General features: G+C 43.1%; 1 protein-coding gene across 1 annotated transcript in view; it reads left to right on the top strand.

The window, feature by feature from the left end:
- The first annotated feature begins 645 nt into the window (after positions 1-645).
- Positions 646-20,923, top strand: part of LOC114694683 (baculoviral IAP repeat-containing protein 1e-like) — a 50,549-nt gene continuing 30,271 nt past the window's right edge. The window contains exons 1-5 of the mRNA XM_037209476.1: positions 646-1,461; positions 6,348-6,426; positions 12,639-13,203; positions 13,660-13,759; positions 19,196-19,277. Of these exons, the coding sequence (XP_037065371.1) occupies positions 12,642-13,203; positions 13,660-13,759; positions 19,196-19,277 (744 nt within the window). The 5' untranslated portion in view covers positions 646-1,461; positions 6,348-6,426; positions 12,639-12,641. The remainder of the gene's footprint in view (positions 1,462-6,347; positions 6,427-12,638; positions 13,204-13,659; positions 13,760-19,195; positions 19,278-20,923) is intronic.

Raw genomic sequence — 20,923 nt, forward strand, 5'->3', positions numbered from 1 at the left:
GTTTTGCACCCCCTAAAAGTCCCCTGACCATCACTCTTCTTTGCTCCAAGGGATTGAGACCTAGTGTCTCCAGGTCTGGTCTCTGGGATTTCAGTGGAACCTCCAGAAATGTTGTGGGGTTTCCACCAGAGAAGACTACTGGAACATGGGTTGAAGCCAGCAGAAAGACTTCCTTAGCTGGACGGCAGCTACACAGGGTGTTCACATCCCAGTGTAGCCGTGAGCCTTTTTTAGGATGACCTGTAAGCACAAAATCCATGTTCTGGGGTGACACACTTCAGGTAACAAAAACAGCTAACCAGAAGCAGAACTACAGAAGCTAAAAACAAGGTTAGTCCATTTTGAGACTTTCCCAGAACTCTGTGGACTTTGATGGATTACACCTTTGTTTGGTTTTGGAAGGTGGTACTGTCTACGTGCTGGGATGGGCTTTTGTTGTTACAACACTGAGTCATGTCTGCTCCTGTAAGTAGCTGCTCACCCATCTTCCTGTAAGGAACCCCAATAAAACTCACTGCTTCACCAAGCTGAACTTTTCTTTTTCTTTTTTTTGAGACAGGATTTCCCTATAGCTCTGGCTTGCCTGGAACATGCTATGTAGACTAGGCTGCCCTTGACCTCACAGAGATCTGCCTGCCCCTACCTCCCAAGTCCCGCCTCCCAAGTATACCACCACTTCTGGCCTCAATTTGGACTTTGGTGGTACTCTTACTTTGGGCTGTGGTTGGTTTCTTATTTGGGGTGAGTAGATGTTTGTTCATGTCTCCCCAAGAATAGTGTCACAAAAAGTAGGACAATCTTAAACTGTTCAGAATGAAATACCGCTTATGGGGTCCTGACTAACCATGTTAAAACAATACAGAGCCTTAACTGGTAGCTTCCTGACTGTGCAATTTGAGTTTTAGTTCCTCTAATACTTTCTTGGTTTCTCATTAAAGGGCTTGTGTGGGATTCTATGCCAAAACAAAAGAATCAGATGGGGAGATAGTCATCCCTAGGATCTACCTAACTGAAGGAGGGATCTGACCTCCACCACATGCTTCAATGAGGTGGCATGTGTGCACCGCACCACAAGCACACACAAAAGAAAGAAAACACAATAAAATATTTTTTTGATAAAAGAAAGAGGAGCATAAGGATGAGGTGGGAGAGGAAGCTGTCTAGATATATAGAAAGTTGGTGGAGGCTGCTGGTTCTTGGTTATTGTGATATGATTGTAAAATAGCCCTTATAGGCAGCTCATGTGTTTGAAGTTCTGTTGTCCAGCTCCCAGAGTTGTTGGAGCAGTTTGTGGAACCTTTAAGAGGCGGAGCCTCGCTGGAGGAAGTGAGTCCTTGCAGGTTTATAGCCTGGCCCAACTTCTTACTTTCTCTGCTTCTTTGCTGAGGATACAAGAGGACCAGGAACCTCTGCTCCTCTACCACGTCTTCCTTGCCTCGTTGGAATTTATACCTTCAAACTGTAAGCCAGAGTGACCTTTCCTCTCTAAGCTGTTTGTGTCAGGGTGTCTTGTCCCAGCAAAAGGACTCAGGCAGCTGGTGTTGGCAGACATGGAGTAACTGAGCAAAGCTGTCCAGTCCTGGCCAGTTCCTTGTGCAAAGCGGAGGAGCAGGACGCTGGCCCTGGCCGGGCTTCAGAGGAATGATTCTCAGGGGGGACATATACTAGTGATAAGGAGGTTTTTGTTTGTTTCTTTTTAATCTTATTAGGTATTGTTAAATGTGACCATTCCTGCATGATTGCCAGATGTGCCTTTCAATGAAAAGGTGTACTTTACCTTAAAGGTCTGCCGTTTGGCCAGGTATGGTGGCACATGTACATCATCCCAGCACTCAGGAGACTGAGGCAGGAGGATGTCAACTTGGAGGCCATCTTGGGCTTATAACAGGACTCTGTCCCCAAACCAAAATAAAAACACATGAAAAAAATTAAAACCTTCAGTTTGCTGCAGTTTTTTTTTTTTTTTGCAGAAATATGGATAGTAGAAAAATTCCAAACTAGATGAGACAGATCCAAGATAGAGTATGTAAAACATGTAATGAAGAGGATCTGTTCAACTCTACCCAAAGGTATTGAATTGACTACTCCTGTGGGACAATTGAAATGCTAAGAACTCAGACAAGGATCTGTGGTTTGGTCATATGTGGTTAGTAAGGTGTTTCTAAGTTTATGCCTTTGGTTTAAGTAATGATTCATTTTTCAGAAGTTCTCTAAATGGATGAACTTTACGTGTGACCCAGATGTCGGAGGAATAGATGAGAGAGGCTGTTGTATGTATAACTTGGTCATTTGCTCCAAATTGTGTTGAATGATGATCTGAAGATCAGTGTCATCCATAAAGAAGGAAACAATGAGAATGGGAAGATCTCAAGTCTAGTAAACCAGATGGTAATGTTCAGGCAAATCATTAGAAATGATATCCAAAAAGGACATAATAAATGGAGTTACTTCTGAAATTTCAAAACATGGTAATTTATGCTAATGGTTATATAGTCTGTTCCACCAACTCCTCAGATCGTCGGAGCACCATAATAAGTTTCTCATTTATTATAGCCTTGTTGAATTAAAAGAAACTTTCTGATGATACAGGAGCAGAATCCGCAGTGTCTTTAAAGCAATTATGATGGTTGGGCATGGTGGAAAACACCCATTATCCCAGCATTCAAGAAGTGGAGGCAGGGGAATGATTGTGGACTCACTACATGGTCAGTTCCTGTCTCACATGGACATATCAATGAAACAATCCAAAAGCCAAGTAGGCAGTTCTTCTGTTAGTGCCGTGTCTGCTGCTGTCTGTGCAGGGTACTAAGAAACTTCTTTCCAAATGAAGTAAAACAATGAGGAATGTGATGTGATGAAGGGCCTGAAATGAGGAACTAAGGGCATTTGTAGTGATCTGGATAAAACAGTCTGAAGGTAGTGAGGAAACTTTAATGGTGTGACTAGACCATGGTACGTAATGTATTGCCATATCTAAACCTGCTACTTAGAAGCAAAGGGCAATTAATTTGTATGTATGAAAATGCACTTACAGACTTTAGAGTGAAAAATGCCCACACTTGAGCATTAATGTGTACGCTAGTATTATTCATAAAATCTACAACAGTATGATCAAATCAAATGCCTGGATAAATATGATTGGATAAATAAGATATGACATCCATATACAGAAATAGAGTGTTGATCAAGGGAGTGTGAAGTACTGATGCATGCTATACAGTGTGGATGAACTTTGAAAACATTATGCCTAGTGAATGTAACCAAACAGAAGGACTTCATATTATAATTTAGTCTTGTGAAATCTCCAGAGTAGGTCAATTTAAAGAGACAGAGTAAATTAGGGACTCATCGCTCTCTGCTTCCTGACTGGAGGCACGATTTGACCAGCTCCCTCAAGCTTCTGGCACATGATATCATGCCCTGACGACGGCACCCTGGAACTGTAGTGTAGAGATTTTAGTATGTGCCCCTCCCTTCGAATGCAAATCTCCAGGGAATGATCAGGGAGCTTCTCTGGGAGTGCCTCTCAGTCACCTCTTTTCTTCCCTGAATTTCACCATGATGCCCACTGGGGACCTTGCTTCCCTTCATTCCACAATCCTTACAATGACCTCTGGAGATGTAATAGAGAGTCCCTGCCTGAAATGCTTACGTAGAAGAGTTTTAAAAGTTAGGCCAATCAGGCCAGTTCAGGCTTCTCTGAGGTCTAACCCAGAAGAAATGTAGATGATTCTTTTAAAAAATATTTTTTTACTTATTATTTGATATATATATATATAATATCTTTTTTAATCTTTCCAAAAATTTATTGGATTTATATATTCTGCGAGTTTGTGTGTTAAAATCCTTTGGCTATTTTATTTTCTTTAAAGCTTTAAAAATGTATTAATTTATTCTTTGAGATTTCATGCATGCATATAATGTATATGGTCATATACCCCCTTAGGTCCTCACACACCCCATACAGGTCCCTTTCCCATCTTCATGTCCACCCCCCCCCCTTTTCCTCATAATCAACTGAGTTCAACTAGTGCTGTCTGTATGGGTGTGGGGAGGGCACCCTCTGCATTATGGGAACCTACAACTGGCCACACCTCTGGAAAAAAAAGACTGTCCCGTAGCAGCCATAAACTGCCAATGAGCTTATTCAGCTGGCCTGGGGCCTTATGAGCCACACCCCTGTCTGTGCTAGAATGGTGACTGGCTTAATCTTAGGAGGCTTTGTGCAGTTAACCACAGTTGCTGTGAGTTATGAGTTCAATGTCCACATCATATCCAGAAAACAACATCTTACAGCTTCCTCCTCATTAGTTATTTTCTTTCTGTCTTCTCATCCTAATATGAGGTCGATATAGATGTCTCATTGATCATTAACAGCTACTTATTCTGAGAACTTTGACCAGACAGGAGTATATACATGACTTCTGCCCACTGCAGAAGGAACTTCTTTGGCCAAGATTGAGAGCAGCACTAACTTATGGGAATAAACATTAATATTCAGCATTACCATAGAGCAAAACACCAGTAATAGGCTGCTGCCCTGGTTGGCTTTGGAGGTCAGCTTGACACAGCCTGGAATTATCCGAGAGGAGATCTCAATTGAGGAAATTCAAGCATCAGATTGACCTGTAGAGATGTCAGTGGGATATTGTCTTGATTGTTAATTAATGTCGGGAGGCCCAGCCCACTGTGGGCAGTTCCATCCCTAATCAGGTGGTTATGAATTATATAAGAAGGCTAGCTGATTATGAGCTGGTCTGTGGGCCAGCTAGCAAGCAGCATTCTGCACAGTCTATGCTATACTTATTGCCTGTGAAGTGAGTCCCTTAGTTGGAGGTAATGCTGTATTTTAGCAGGCAGATCTGCCTTCAGGTTCCTGCCTTGACTTCCCTCACTGTGACCTGGACTTGTACGCTAAAAGAAACCTTTTCTTCTCTAAGTTGTTCTTGGCTTTGGTCATAGTATTCATCACAACATCATGAAAGAAAAATAATTAGAGCAGTTTCCCCCTAGGGTATCCTGCCTGGCAGTGGTGGGGCACACTTCAATCCCAGGTAAAGGTACCTGTCTGTAAGCCTGCCAACCTGAGTGTGATCCCTGGGATACACTTGGTAGAAAGAGAGACCTAACTCATACAAGTTGTCCTCTGACCTCCACACAGTTGCCATGCATGGTTTTGCGCGCGTGCGCGCGCGCACGCGCACACACAAACACACACACACACACACACAATTTCAAAATGTAATAAAAAAGAATGCATTAAATTATCTAGCATTTGGGAGACTGAGGCAGGAGGATTACCACAAGTTCAAAGCTAACCAACACTATATAGCAAGAGCACAGTAAGGTCAGGGACACTGGTGCTCAGTTAAGGAGCTGGTACATACTTTCTTTCTTATTCATATTTTAGAAGAAATTAAAAACTAGGCTATGAAAGGAGAAGGACACCAATGTACATTTAAGATGCTCCCAGAGGATATATTATTATTATTATCATCATCATCATCATCATCATCATCATCATCTTGCAGGGGGAGGGGAGGCTTGAGAAAGGTTTTCTCTGTATAGCCCTGGCTGTCCTGGAATTCACTCTGTAGACCAGGCTGGTCTTGAACTCAGAGATCTGCCTACCTCTGCTCCTGAGTGCTGGGACTAAAGGCGTGCGCCACCACAACTGGCTATCACAGAGGATATTTAAATCCTCTTGCTTACTGTTACAAAGTAGTGACAAAAAGTTTCAATTTGATTCATCCGGGCAGCACTGCTTCATTGTATGCATGAATCTGAATTATCTGAGATTGAATTGAAAGTTCCAGTCAATCAGATAACCCCTTGGAGGGGCTGGTTAGCTGAGAAAAACAAAACCTAAAAATGACAAAATTCTTAGGATTTACTTGGGTTACTCATAATAACCCTAACTTACAAAATTAATGTACTAGATACCAGATTGAGATAAAGTTGAACAAAAATTGGCTAGGTTTCTTGATTCCTGGAGAAATCATGTATCATGTTTGAAATTTTTGGCAAACCTGTTTTCAGTTACTGGTGCTGGATGGCAGGTGTTTGCAGAGAAGGAGTTAATTCCTGTGTGGTTTGAATGAGAGCAGGCTCTTTAGGAACTTCATGGCCATTGTCGGGTGGGTTCTGACGGATCCACACAACCTCAGTTCCAAGGAAGAATTAGCCACATACTTGTCGGTATACTGGAGCCTCTTGTCAAAGACCATGACTACCACCCCAGATGGCCACTAGGATGTTGGACTAGGAAGTCATCAAGATTTCCGACCAATCTTTTCCCTTGGGAAATCAGTTCTCAGTTTGTAAGCAGACTTTCATTCTTGTTACAGAGGGACACAAATTCTGATATGTGAAGTCCCATCGCAGGAAGCCACCTGAGGAAGGAGCAGGACCCTGGCCATACTGAAGGTAAAGGACCCCAGATGACCATTAGCCAGAGCCAGTGCATGACACACATCAGAATCCTTAAAAATATGCATGCAGCTGACTCAGCAATTCTTTTTCCGGAATTGATTCTGAGGAAATGTTAAAGCTTGGGGGAAAGGTTTGGTTTTTGCATATTGAAATGTTTGTTTATGACGAGAAAAATGGCAATAAGCTAAATGCTCTGTTTGTAGGGGACTAATTAGCCATTAAGAAAAGTTACTGAATTAAACAACAACAAAAACCAAAACCAACCAAACGAAAACAAAAGCACTGCACATAAAAGAAATTGCCTTGCAAACCTGAGTTCGATCCCTGGATCCCACCACGGAGGAGGTTGGAGAAAAAAAAAAAAATTTCCAAAAGTTGTTCTCTGACCTCCGCAGGAACACTGTGGCGTGGGTGTGCCTACACTCACACATCACAAATGTACACACACACAAAGTGTTAAGGGAAAACCGAGGTTCCCTTTGTGGGCTCTTAGTCCTGTTAATTAAAAAAGTTAGAGAATCAGAAGGAAGCTCGGGGATCATTTTATTAGCGTTTCAGAGGAAAACAGTGGGGCAGGCAAGCTATAAATCATGGCAGCTGCCAGAAGGAGAGGGATGGAGAAGAGGAGAGAAAGTTAGGCTTTCCAGTTAGGACCCAAGAACTCAAATTCAGCCATGGAGTTCCACAAGCGGCTGCCGGGGTTGGGCGTGGAGAGCTTCAGAGACCTCCACAAATGCAGTCTAAAGTGTCAGGAGCCCGGGCTTAGGCTTTTGGTCAACATCCAAAGAATGAAATAAAAGGAAAAAAGGAAAAGTTACAGGTTTAAAGAATTTTATTTATTTACTATTTATCTTTATGTATGTGGGTGTTTGTCTGCCTGTACGTCTGTGCGACCAGGTGTTACCTGGTGCCCAGAGAGGCCAGAAGAGGGCGATAGATCCCTCTGAAACCGGAGTTACAGACCTTTGCGAGCAGCCGCATGGATTCTTGGAATGGAACCCTGGTCCTCTGGAAGAACATCCAGTGCTTGTAACCATCGAGCTATTGTTGTTCCCAGACAGTGACCCCCAGAGAGACCACCAAAGACGAGCATGCCGGAATGCAAAAGCAAGGTTTAATTCTGGATATCCAAAAGCAATACAAGCCTAGGCAGGGACTTCGTCCAATACATCCAACGCAGTGGAGGCTGGAGGAAGCGTCCACCTGTCTGCAAGCTCAGCTTTTAAAGGGAAAAAATCACAAGGTTACATCATTTAGGGGTGCTAGTACGGGTACAGTTCTGATTGGCTCGCTTCTCCTTCTAGAAATTACTTCTAAGGGAGTGGTTGCCCGCCACCATTTCTCATTGGCTGCCCTCAGGTAGGGGCATTTCTGTGGTCAGTTGCCCTGGAAACCAGGGAGAGAACATTACATAGTCTGGCAGGCATTACCTCTTGACTTTCTTGTGGCTCTGTACTTTTTTTTTTTTTTTTTTTCCCGAGACAGGGTTTCTCTGTGTAGCTTTGCGCCTTTCCTGGAACTCACTTGGTAGCCCAGGCTGGCCTCGAACTCACAGAGATCCGCCTGACTCTGCCTCCTGAGTGCTGGGATTAAAGGCGTGCGCCACCACCGCCCGGCGTGGCTCTGTACTTTTACACTTCCTGGTTTCTGGAATCTGGACTGACTGGTTTCAGTAACTAATGGCCTATTCCCAAAAGGAGAAATCTTAGGCCTTAATTTTAGGGTGAAAGCATTTTGGTCTTATTTCTAAGATGGCTCATGTTGGTCTCACACTATCAAAGATACAACTTTTGAGTTAGAATTGAGAAAATTGTTTTTTTCTTTTTTGAGCAGGCTTAGCAGTAAGGTGTGGCGGAAGCTCTGTAAATAACAACATTGAAAAGTTTTAATCCCCCACCTCCCCTGCGGTAAGTAACGCTGCCGATGTAATAAATCAGATCAGGCCCGAATTATTAAGTCCAGGTTTCATGAGCAGAGCAAAGCGACTCCTAGGTGACTCTTGGGAAGGCGGGAGAGAGTATGAGAGCACAGGGCAGGTACGGTGACCAGGTCTTCAAAGTAGCCTGTAGGTGTGGTCCTGAGCAACCCCGGGGAGGGGCTGACTCTTGGCGGGCTTTCTTAGGGGAGGGGTCTGGGGGGAGAGAGAGGCGGGGCTTCCACTTAACCATCCCAGACTCCTTGGGTATGTGGTGCTGGTGGCAGGGCTTCCACCTAAACAGAGATAATTATTCCTCCATCTCCATAGCATATCTTCAGGTGAATCAGATTTCCTGTGGAAGTCTCTTGGTTGGGTGATTGACAAGCCTGTTGGATTAGCTCTTTAAGGAGGAGACGGTGATATGAAATGTTCGAATCTTTGGAGCAGATCAGAATGTCCCTAAGGGCAGGAGAGTGCAAAAGGAAGAACTAAGATAAGGGAGCAAAAAATACCGTTTGCTCAAGCCCTGGTTGCTGGGCTATCTCTAGTAGCTAGGTAAACAATGTTTAAGTAGTAGTGGGAAAATAAAAAGGGAACCCAGAGTCTTGTGTCTCTGTCTACCATTGCTTGTTTTTCTTGGTCCCTGTGATACCCATGGCTGTGCTGGCTCTCCTCATGGGGAGAGGTGGGCACTTTCCTAGTGTGCAAAAGGCCCTGGGCTCGATCTCTAACACCCACCCTAGACCACTGAAAGAGCTAAGGGCTTGGTTAATCCAAGCCTGTCAGCCAAAAAAGAGAACCCGGGCTCAGTCCCTAAAACCCACCCCAGTACATTGCAGATATATATTTGCTAATGGGGCAATGTAACTTTTAACTAAGAGGAAATAAATTCTGTGGCCACCTAATAACAATAATTATGTTCCCAAAGAATAGGGAATAGGGTGGTGGAGGAGGTTTCAGAGATTAACATGAAAGGTAGCAACAGTGCAAGACTGGAAGTCCTTCCCCTCCTGGGCTTTACTCAACCAAGGGAGCATGCTCAAGAAGAGCTAGCTTTGTAAAAACACTGGGAAAGGCAGATACTGTGTGAAATGTCATGCAGAGCTGTTTACCCTTCCTCTCTTGGGTTGGGGTCATGATCCAGGCCTGGCATCATTCCTTTTTTTTTTTTTTTTAAAGGTTTTATTTATTATGTATACAGTGTTCTGCCTGCAAGTATGCATGCAGGCCAGAAGAGGGCACCAGTTCTCATTACGGATGGTTGTGAGCCTCCATGTGGTTGCTGGGAATTGAACTCAGGACCTCTGGAAGAGCAACAGATGCTCTTAACCATTGAGCCATTTCTCCAGCCCCCACTCCCCGCCCCCCCCATCATTCTTAGCTGATCAGAATCTCTTCTTTAATAAACTATCCATGTGCTCCATACAGCCCATGGTAAAGAGGTATAAGAACCTGGGAACCCTGGTGGCTGCCTGCCAGACTCAGATCCTTGCCTGCAACAGTGGGGCACCTGGAGTTTGTAAGCAAGGGCACAGTGAAACCACCAAACTGGACCACTCCGTGGGTAGAAAGAAAAGTTTATTTGGGAAATCAAACTGCCAGGTGTTCTCTTGGAGGGCAGAGAGTAGCAGCATAGGAAAAGCCTTGTCAGTTTTAGGGAGACAGGCTGTAATGAGAGGAGAGCCATAGTCCAGAACAACCTGAGAGTCAGTGCAGGCTAGATGCCCTTGCCTCAGGTAGTTGACTGCTTCAGGCAGGTAGATAAGGCAGGTAGTGATTTTCCTGGTAAACAGAAACCTGCTTTTGAGCTTCCTGAGGAATGCTGAGTTTAGGCTTCTGTTTACTCAGCAACCTTCTGTTTCCCTGGCCAGAGTCCTGCCTGAGTTAGGACACTGTTACTAGCACTACCATTTTGCAGTCCACTTTGGACCTTACAGAATTTACATGCAGAACACTAAACCTGAAAAGTATGTTCACAGCACACAACAGTTTTAAAGAACTGAGTAATTTTGTCAAATTGTCTCTACCAGGTTATGGAACTTTGTATATATTTTATTCTAACATGCATGGTAAATATATGCCCACATCACAACAATGATTTCATAATTAACATTTGGAACTGGTCTTGGTGATGCAAACCTGTATAGCATTTTGTAGGCTGAGATGGTCTGGGTTGGGTGTTCTAAGAGGCTCTTGGCCTTTTATTCAGAAAACTGAAAATAAAGGCTCACAGATTGTTTTTTTTTTTTTTTTCCGAGACAGGGTTTCTCTGTGTAGCTTTGCGCCTTTCCTGAATCTCACTCTGAAGACCAGGCTGGCCTCGAACTCACAAAGATCTGCCTGCCTCTGCCTCTGGAGTGCTGGGATTAAAGGCGTGCACCACCACCACCTGGCTGGGCTCACAGATTTTTAAAAGAAGCAAAATAACTAACTATCCAGAGCAAAGTGATGTTACAGATTTAGAGAGGGATACGCTGTCAGGTGGACAAATGTGTAACTGGAGTTTTCTCCAGTCCTGCCTGGCCCACGGTCAGGCCAGTCCCTCAGCCACTCAGACCCAACCAAGTAAACACACAGAGATTTATATTGCTTACAAATTCTATGGCCGTGGCAGGCTTCTTGTTATCTAGTTCTTCTATCTTTTTTTTTTGTAAAAAAGATTTATTTATTTATTATGTATATAGAAAAGGGTGCCAGATCTCATTACAGATGGTTGCCAGCCACCACATGGGAGCTGGGAATTGAACTCAGGACCTCTGGAAGAGCGGTCAGTGCTCTTAACCTCTGAGCCATCTTTCTAGCCCTAGTTCTTTATCTTAAATTAACCCATTTCTATACATCTATACCTTGCCACATGGCTCGTGGCTTACTGGTATCTTACAAGTTGCTACTCATGGCAGCGGCAGCTGGCAGCGTCTCATGACTCAGCCTTCCTGTTCCCAGAATTCTCTTCTCTGCTTGTCCCGCCTATACTTCCTGCCTCGCTACTGGCCAATCAGCATTTTATTTATACAGAGTGATATCCACAGCACAAATGTCCATGTGAATGAGAGTACTGAAGGGCCCTGATTATTGTTTGGAGGCTTTCATTCCTAGGGTTGAAGGATAGGAGGGGATTGGTTACTGGTAGTAAGAGTGGTTCTCTATTTTGGTGGACAGGCTTAAACTAGCCAAACCTTTAGTCCCTGAGCATGTCCTCTCCCATAATGCATCTGAATCTCTTATGCATACTAATTATCCACAATTTCTATAAACGTTTGCTTGAGAACACAGTTTTACTTTCCTGCGCATGGGCCCCAAACCAGTTCATGCGAGCTCAACGTGTTCATTCTTCCTTCCTATTACTTTGGTGATACACTTGACTAGAGATTGTCTAAACTTGATTGTTGCCAGGAGTGGTTCAGAGATAAGAGTAGCCCAGTGCAGGCTGGAGTCTGGAGGAGGGTGTGTGTGTGTGTGTGTGTGTGTGTGTGTGTGTGTGTGTGTGTGTAGTATATAAAGGTTATTCAAGAGGAAGATGTGTGTAACCTAAACCAAATAGAGTCCCAGGCTAAACCATTTCCTATGCTGCCTGCCTTGACCACGAGTTCTAGGCTAGCATGGGATACATAGCATGATTCTATCTCAGAGTAAGAAGCAAAAAATAATTGGAAGCCTTTGTAAATGGAACCAGGTCTCTTTGTCTTGTTCATGTTGTTCCTCATGGTCTAGCCCGATTGCTTGGCATACAAGCAGACACAGCGATTATTTCTTGAGTAAGCAGATGAATACTGATTTTTTTCCCAAAGATTTATTTATTTATTATGTATACAGCATGTATGACTGCAAGCCAGAAGAGGGCACCAGATCTCATTATAGATGGTTGTGAGCCACCATGTGGTTGCTGGGAATTGAACTCAGGACCTCTGGAAGAGTCGTCAGTGCTCTTAACCTCTAAGCTATTTCTCCAGCCCTGAATATTGATGTTTTATAATTTCCCAAACAACTTCCTTTTTGTCTTGACAATCTAGGTATTTCTTCAATATCTTCTGCCTTTTTTATAAGCTGAGACATGATCTGCATTTTAAATTTTTTTATTGCCTTTATTTGGTTGTGTGGGGCAGGGAGCATGAGTATATGTATCACTGTGTCCATGTGGATGGAGGTCAGTTCTCTCCTTCTACCATATGGGTCCAGTGATTGACTGCAAGTGTCTTTATCCACAGAGCTACCTCATGAGCCCTGAATTCATGCTTCTTATAATAAAAACCATCACTGCCACTACCATTTGCTTTCCTTTTCCTTTTAGAAAATGGCCACTCATGGGGAGGTCTCTGAGCAAGTTCCCAAGTTTGATGATGAGTTTCTCCCTGAGCTCTCTGCTCTTCTTGGTGTGGATGCAGCTCAGCTCACCAAGAGACAACAAGAAGAAGACCATAAAGAACGAATAAAAATGAAGAAAGGTTTTAACTCGCACATGCGCAGTGAAGCCAAGCGATTAAAGACTTTCGTGACCTATGACACATTCAGATCATGGACACCACAGGAGATGGCAGCCGCTGGGTTTTACTACACTGGGGTGAAATTTGGTGTTCAGTGCTTCTGCTGTAGCTTAATCCTCTTTGGCACCAACCTCAGGGAAGTTCCCTTAGAAAGTCACAAGAGATTACGTCCAGAATGTGAGTTCCTTTTGGGCAAAGACGTCGGTAACATCGGCAAGTATGACATCAGGGTGAAGAGTCCCGAGAAGCTGAGAGGTGGCAAAGCAAGGTACCAAGAAGAGGAGGCCAGACTGGAGTCCTTTGAGAACTGGCCGTTTTATGCCCATGGGACATCGCCCCGTGTGCTCTCAGCAGCTGGCTTTGTCTTTACAGGTAACTGGATTCTATCTTCTGAGGTGTTTCTGTAAAACATAAAGTTTAGTTTCATGTTTTTATTTGCAGTATTTGTCAATTGTTAACTGTTGCATTATTAGCTTGATATATATATATGTATATGTATATATATATATATATAATAAAAGGTTACTTTTCTTTAAATATGGACATTAGAAAATATTGCTGTGGCCTCAGGGTACAGCTTGGTGCTAGACTGCTTAGCTAGGATGTGCAGGGCCCTGGGATATGCCTATGAAAGAAGACCATAGCTAGAGGGTGGAGGTCCAATACGCAGAATTGCATTATTGGGGTCATTTACAGTAGTGGAACTCTGGATGTAGATTCAGCCAGAGAGGTCATGAAGAGTCCATTTTGGTTTGGTAAAATATGGTCACCTCCAAGAGACATCTGGTACCATTGCTGGCCAGTCAAAATGTTTTTCTGCATCTGCAGGTAAAAGGGACACTGTGCAGTGTTTCTCCTGTGGTGGATGCTTGGGAAACTGGGAAGAAGGAGACGATCCTTGGAAGGAGCATGCCAAGTGGTTCCCCAAGTAAGTGAATAGATATTTTAGGATTAAAGATTGCAATTTTTAAAAAAGCAGAATAAAACTAGAGACAAAAGAGCCACATTGTTGGAGTATTCCTTTGAGTTCTGATCTTTCTCTTATTCAATATAGGATCACCCAGAATTTTTCAAGCAAGGAAGAGCTAGTCACACACAAACTTACAGGCAGATCTCTGTGATTTTGAGGTCAGCCTGGTCTACAGAGTGAGTTTTAGAAGAGCCAAGACTGGGAGGCAGAGGCAGGCAGATTTCCGAGTTCAAGGCCAGTCTGGTCTACAAAGTGAGTTCCAGTACAGCAAGGACTAAACAGAGAAAACCTGTCTTGAAAAACAAAAACAAAAACAAAAACAAAAACAAAAAAAAAAGGAGAAGGAGGAGGAGCCAGGGCTAATACATAGAGAAACCCTATCTTAATAAAACCAAAAAAAGTTATTTTGCTTTGATTTCAAGACACGGTTTTGGTTTGGTGTGTGTGTGTGTGTGTGTGTGTGTGTGTGTGTAAGTGAATGCGCATATATGGACTACAGGATGACCTCGAATGTCTTCCCTATTACTTTGTACCTATCTTGAGACTGGGATAACTGAACCAGAACTCAGATTGGCTAGACTATCTGGCTAGTGATCCCCTAGGACCTGCCTGCCTCTGCTATCCCAGGGTAGAGTTAAAGACATGTGTGACCATACCCCACCTTGGCATGAACGTACCAGGGATTCAGACTCTAGATCCCCATGCTGTGGTGAGGTGTTTGGCCTACTAACCCATCTTCCTATTATCCCCAATACTAAGATAATGTCTTGTCAAGCAGTGAATCCCGGATTTACCTTAACTAATAAATGCGTTAATCTGCACAGGGGTGGAATTGCTGTATAAATGAAAGAAAATAAGAATGTTTAAAGCATTACAAGCAGTTTCACATACTGCAGAACATGCACCAAATGAAAATGCTTGCTGGATGCATAGGTCGTGTGTACCTGTAATCTCTGCACTAGGAAGGTGGAGACTAGAGAATTGGGAGTTTAAAGCCACCCTCTGCTAAAAGATGAAAGGACCAGATACATAGTTTTCCCACATGCCAGTACCACAAACACACACAAATGTTTGTTTCCAAGATTCAAGGTTTCGTTATTGCAGTGGGCGTGGTCTTTAGATCCCTGCTTAGAAAATGTATATGATAATTATATTTAGTGATCTGATTAGTACTGGTTTTGTAATTCTGACAAATAAAGATTTATTCCTCTCACTGGTTTTTAAACTTTCATTATGGAATAGCTCATAAAAATAAAAGGAATAGCATAATAAATACTTGTCAGCACCTGGCCAGTAAATATTTCATCTATCTCCTGCCACTGTTTTCCATGGAATAACAATAACCAGGTTAATTCAAAGTGAATTCCAGGGACCTCACAATGCTGTTGCTATTACAGCAATAAGACTTTAAAAACAAGCTGGACCACAGCATCATTATGTCTCCTAGAGGAAGATGGCATCACTGCCTCATGTCAAATTTCCTCCATTTTTCTTACACATTTTAGTGTGGGGGTAGGGGGTGCTGTTCATATGCCAAGGTGTGTGTAGAAGTCAGAAGATGACCTGCAGCTGTGGGGCCCAGGTATCAAACTTAGGTTGTCGGTTTTTGTAGCAAGCACATCTCCCCTCTTAGCTGTCTTAGCAGATCAGAGTTAGAAATTTACTTTTTTTCTCATCTTTTTCCTTGTCAGTTATTTTTTTAAAGAAGTTCCTTAATCTGTCTTGTATAATCTCCTACACTTTATTCTTGGCTGAATGTTTTTATTTATTTATTTATTTTTGGCAGCATTATTTTGTAATTTCAGCAAGTTGGTGCTTGGGTTGAAAGGGATTTTGTTTTATTTTATAGACATGGTTCCCTTATATATCCCAGGCTGGCCTCAACTTGACCATCTTCTGGCATCAGCCTCTGATGCGCTAGGATTGTGGGTGTGCACCACTGTGCCTGGAAAATTTTTATTTTCTTTCCAAACATTTGTAATCTACTACTGTGTACAGAAAGGTTCCTGGGTAGATGCTAGGTCACCCACAACCAAGTATGTAGCACAAATCCTAATTGGTCTTAATAAAAACCCAGAGTCAGATATCAGGATAAATGTTGAATGGTCAGAGAAGCAAAGCACCCAGCTACTAGTTCTTACCTCTACAAAATCCTCAGCCAGAAGGGAGCAAGCTTGCCACATCACTTCCTGTCTCTACCTCCCTAGTGCTGGGATTAAAGATGTGAGATCCTAAGTGCTGGGATCAAAGGTATGTGCCACCATTGCCTCGCTCTTTTGGACTGGATCAATCTTGTGTCGCCCCGGGGTGGTCTTGAACTCACAGAGATCCGTCTGCCTCTGCCTCCTGAGCGCTGGAATTAAAGGCGTGTGTGCCATCCCTGCCTGGCCTCTGGCTAACTAGTGGCTTGGCTCTGCATTCTGATCTTCAGGCAAGCTTTATTTGTTAGAACAAAAACAAAACATCACCACACAAATAGGTAAAAATTTACAAGGCACCTTGCACACAGGCAGCCATGCTGAAAAAAATATAAGGTTATCTAGGATAATGTTTAAATGGAAACATAGATGTGCATAATTCACATAGGGCGAGCAGCCTTTCAAAGATGCTTAAACTATATTATAAAATGTATAGGAAATGTTACGAAACAATCTTTTTATATTGTTTCATTGTATATTAGGTTTGAGTTTGCTGAGCAGTGAGGTGGTGAGAAAATTTCACATTTTACTTTCTTCACTTAAATTATTTGGAAAAGAAGTCTAAAAGAAAGTAAGAGAAAAAGAGGTTAGAAGGAAGAAGGAGTAAAGAGGAAAGGAAAAAGAGGTGAAGACAGAGTGGACAGAGGGAGAACAGTTTCCTGAAAACCAGCGGTGTGGTTACAGGGATGATGGGGCCATGATGAGCAGATCCTAGAATGCCACTGTGGCTCCTTGGGAAGTGGCAGTGTGCCCTGCAGATGGACCTGCCTCGTTCCGGCCTCAGCCAGAACCCACGCTGCTGCTCCTGGGCTCCTAAACCGTCTCTACCATGTCTGCTTGTCCTCAGAGCCTCTGTTTAGTGTTGCTGGCTGTACTCTGGACCACCGCATGCCATATCGTTCCCAAGTAATCATGTGATCAGCCCTAATGGGGGCTGCGCATCTGCCTCCAGTGGCCCTCTGTCCCTTCTCTGACACAGAGCAGAGGGAACAGACCCACACAAGGAGAGGAGCCAGTTCAGGGACTGGCCCCACAGCTTGAAGGAGTGAGGCCTTCTCACACAAGAAGCTCCAGATAGAGGAGGACTGAGGTATGCTCGCACATGCAGGCGGCCTGACTTCCAGCTCTGAAATGAAGCCCTGACCCTCTTAGAATCTTGAATGTAAAATGCAGATAATAATGTATAGCTTGTAGGTCTTGCAAAAACTGTCATGCATTACATGCAATGACTGATATACCTTCCATCCGTTTGTCAGCATGAGCACAGGGCTGGCATCAGAACTCAGGCCCCAAATTTCTTGTTGTTTTATTTATCCTTAGTTTCTTAGACTTCAGTTTTAAACCCTGGCTTGATCACTGCTTTTATGAAATATTGACAAAATATCTGAATATCTTCTTATAGTTTTAAAAAAGCTGAATAATAAATGTAAGCTGATTTAAGTGTAATTTTAAGTTTTGAAACATGAACTTGCTATGTATCTTAGACTGGCATCAAACTTACAATCCGCGTTTCTCTGACTCCCATGTTCTGGGATTGCGGTTTGTATCATCATGTCTAGCAACTGCAATAGTTTTTAGAATACCATTTGAAAAGTAATGTCAAGGTGGGAACATGCCTGTAATTCCGGACCTTGTGAGGTGGAGGCAAGAGGATCAGGAACTCAAGCTTTTTATTTTTGCTATCCAGAAAGCCTAAAGTGAGCCTATGTTGAGATCCTATCTCAAAAGAAAAAAAGTACTGAAACATTTTAAAAGCAAGTTGACTTATTACAATATTTTTCAAAGGACCAATAACCTCAGTTCTCTGTAGTCCACCCCAGGTGCTGTGTGCTACGTGGATTACATTCAGACATAGAGCAATGCATAGAAATATGTGAAAAATGGAGCCAATCCCTGGCTGCCACAGACATTTAATGGAACCCTTGAGACCTTTTTGGGTCATGTGATGGAGTTCATCTTCTCATGCCATTAGATGGGAACAGGGCATTTCATCATCCCCATTGACCAAAGAGCTCTCAGTCCACTCCTTACCACACCATGAGAAAGAGGTTAGAGGAATTTTGTTTAATCTTAAAAGTAGCTTCATTTTTATGGGAAAGGAATGCCCTTCAGGAAGATGTTCAATACATTATAAAAATCAAAATTAATAGATTAATATCTGTTACTTTACATCTTGTGATGATCTTTTTGTTTAGCGGGTGGAATATGGTAAACTAATTTTCCTGTTTCTCTCTACTGTCACCGGCTGATCTGACCAGGAGAACTAGGCTCCAGTAGTTCAACAGGTTTTATCAAATGCTCATTGTGATTGAGAACATCATCCCCTCAGAACGGCACCGGAGTCCCCCCTCTGTTTACTGTGTGGCCGTCTCTTCATGGCTTGTCTTGCACATTTGGTTTAATGAGATGACAGCAGAGCACTGTGGTGTGTGCGTACAGCTGAAGCTGCTCCTGAGGCTGAGGCAGAAGATTGCTCTAGGCCAGGAGTTTATCATTAGCCTGGGCAGCACAGGGGCACCTCATTATAAAGTCAAAAATAAAAGCCATCTGAAGAGCCAGTTTTAATAACCACAGGTGTTGTCCCTAATATTAACAAACAATGGTAATTCTCATGAGTATGAGGTTTGGAGTGAATTTTTAACACAATACAGTTTGGTTATGTTTCCCCCTCTAGTTCCTCCCAGATCTTCCCCACTTTGCTACTCAGTCAATTTCAACACACACACACACACACACACACACACACGAAAACCAAAACACTTAAAAAACTTACAGGACAAAAACCAAAACAAACAAAAACCCAAAACGAAACAAATGCCCACAGAAATAATATGGAGTTCATTTTGTGTCGGCCAACTGTTCCCGGGCCTGGGGCCTGTCCTGGAGTGTGCTTGCTACACAAGTGACACTCCATTGGAAAAGACTGATTTTCCCGTTATCGGCAGGTATCGATTGCAAATAGCTTCTTGGTGAAGGGTGGGACCCTGTGTCTACCTCCCCCTCTCAGTCCTGGGCCACCATCTGGTTTGGACCTGGGCAGGACTTGTGCCTGCTATTGGGGGCAAGTTGGTTTTTGTTTTGTTTTTGCTTTTGACAGTTTCACTGATGTATAAAGTCCAGTAGTTCAATAGGTTTTTATCAAATGCTCATTGTGATTTAGAACATCTCTATTTATTGGGGTATATTTTAATTATAGGTGTGAATTTCTTCAAAGTAAGAAATCCTCAGAGGAAATTGCCCAGTATATTAAAAGCTACGAGGGATTTGTCCATGTAACGGTAATTCACAACAGCAAACTCTTGACAACAGTGTGTGTTCATTACCTAGTAATATCTGAATCCTCAGGGTGAGGATTTTTATTTTTTTTCATGGATCCATTCTCTCACCTCTCCTCTGCAGAGTGGAGACACAACAATCTTGTGGTCTTGCTCAGCTGGACCCATGTGAGGTGGTTTTTCAGGCTGGCTTTGGGTGGTTTCCGCTGCCTCCTCATCTTCCCTCTGACTGAGGCCACTGCCCTGGCTTCCTGCTGCCTCCCTCTGGATGCCTGACTCAGTCTTCTGTCCTAGTTCCTGGTGACAGCAGGGCCCTCAGAGCTGGCTCCTGCCCCTGGCTGTCTAGGCTCTAAAGTAGCAAGGACTTCCTAGTGGCAAGAGGTGGGAACTTAGCCCAAACAGAAGCCAAGGGGGGATGTCATGGTTGACTGACTCAGAAGCAGCGTCTGCAGAGAGCACAGACTGAAAGTCGGGGTGCAGTTTTCTCGGAGGGAGAGTTGCTCAATCAGAAAGGTCCTTCTGAGGTGAGCTTCCTTCCTGTGGCTCAGGTCCTCATGAGTCAAAAAGCATCTGTGTGTGACTGCAGTTCTTTTGTTGAGCTGTGTGTCCCCTAAGAGTGACCCTGAGAAAGTTCCCATTTTGCAACATCGATAGGAATCAACCCAAAACTAAAGGACAGAATTGTGAACATTTCTGCTGCTCTAAGGAAACTTGGCTTTAGTGGGGGAAGTCCTTCACTTGCAGCTCACAGAGAGATGTGTATTTTATAAATCAGTCAGTAACCTGAATTTCTTTCCCTCAGGGAGAACATTTTTTGAATTCCTGGGTCAGAAGAGAATTACCTATGGTGTCAGGTAAAACCTCAGGCACATTCCAAATACTTTGCTTCTTTTTCTCCTTCCTTCCTTTCTTTCTCTCTTTCTTTCTCTCTTTCTTTCTTTCTTTCTTTCTTTCTTTCTTTCTTTCTTTCTTTCTTTCTTTCTTTCTTTTTCCTTCTTCCTTCTTCTTTCTTTTTTCTTCTCTCTCTCTCTCTCTCTCTCTCTCTCTCTTTCTTTTTTTGTGCACTTCTCATTTTTCTCCTTTTAAATATTTTTAAATGTGATTTATGCTTTTATGGAATGACTCAGTTTTAAAATTTCTTTTTATCGATCGAATTGTGTGTGAGGGTGAATGCTAACCATATGTTCATGTTGAATAACTGGTTTATTTATTTTCATGTTAGAGGGTTTTTTGTTGTATTTGTATGTGTGTAGGCACCCTGCAGTGTGGGTGTGAGGACTACTTTTGGGATTTGGTTCTTTCCTTCTGTTAGTGCAAAAACATAAGTCTCACCTTGCAGGGTTGTCTGCAACCATTAACACCCACCAAATGATCCAGGTGAGGTGTTGTGGAATATTTGTTGAAGATGTGTTACATTCAGTTATGCTGTGGACTATTTGTTTAATGATGCAAAGATGTGTTGCATTCTTTTATGTTGCATTTGTTTAACTCTGTGAAGCGGTGTTACTTTGCCTCCCTAAAACACCTCATTGGTCTAATAAGAGCTGAATGGCCAATAGCTAGGCAGGGGAGGGTTAGGTGGGGCTGGCGGGCAGAGAGAATAAACAGAACGAGAAATCTAGGCTGGAGAGAGGAGTGAGAAAAGGAGA

Source organism: Peromyscus leucopus, chromosome 11 (genome assembly GCF_004664715.2).
Source record: "Peromyscus leucopus breed LL Stock chromosome 11, UCI_PerLeu_2.1, whole genome shotgun sequence".
Taxonomy (NCBI): domain Eukaryota; kingdom Metazoa; phylum Chordata; class Mammalia; order Rodentia; family Cricetidae; genus Peromyscus; species Peromyscus leucopus.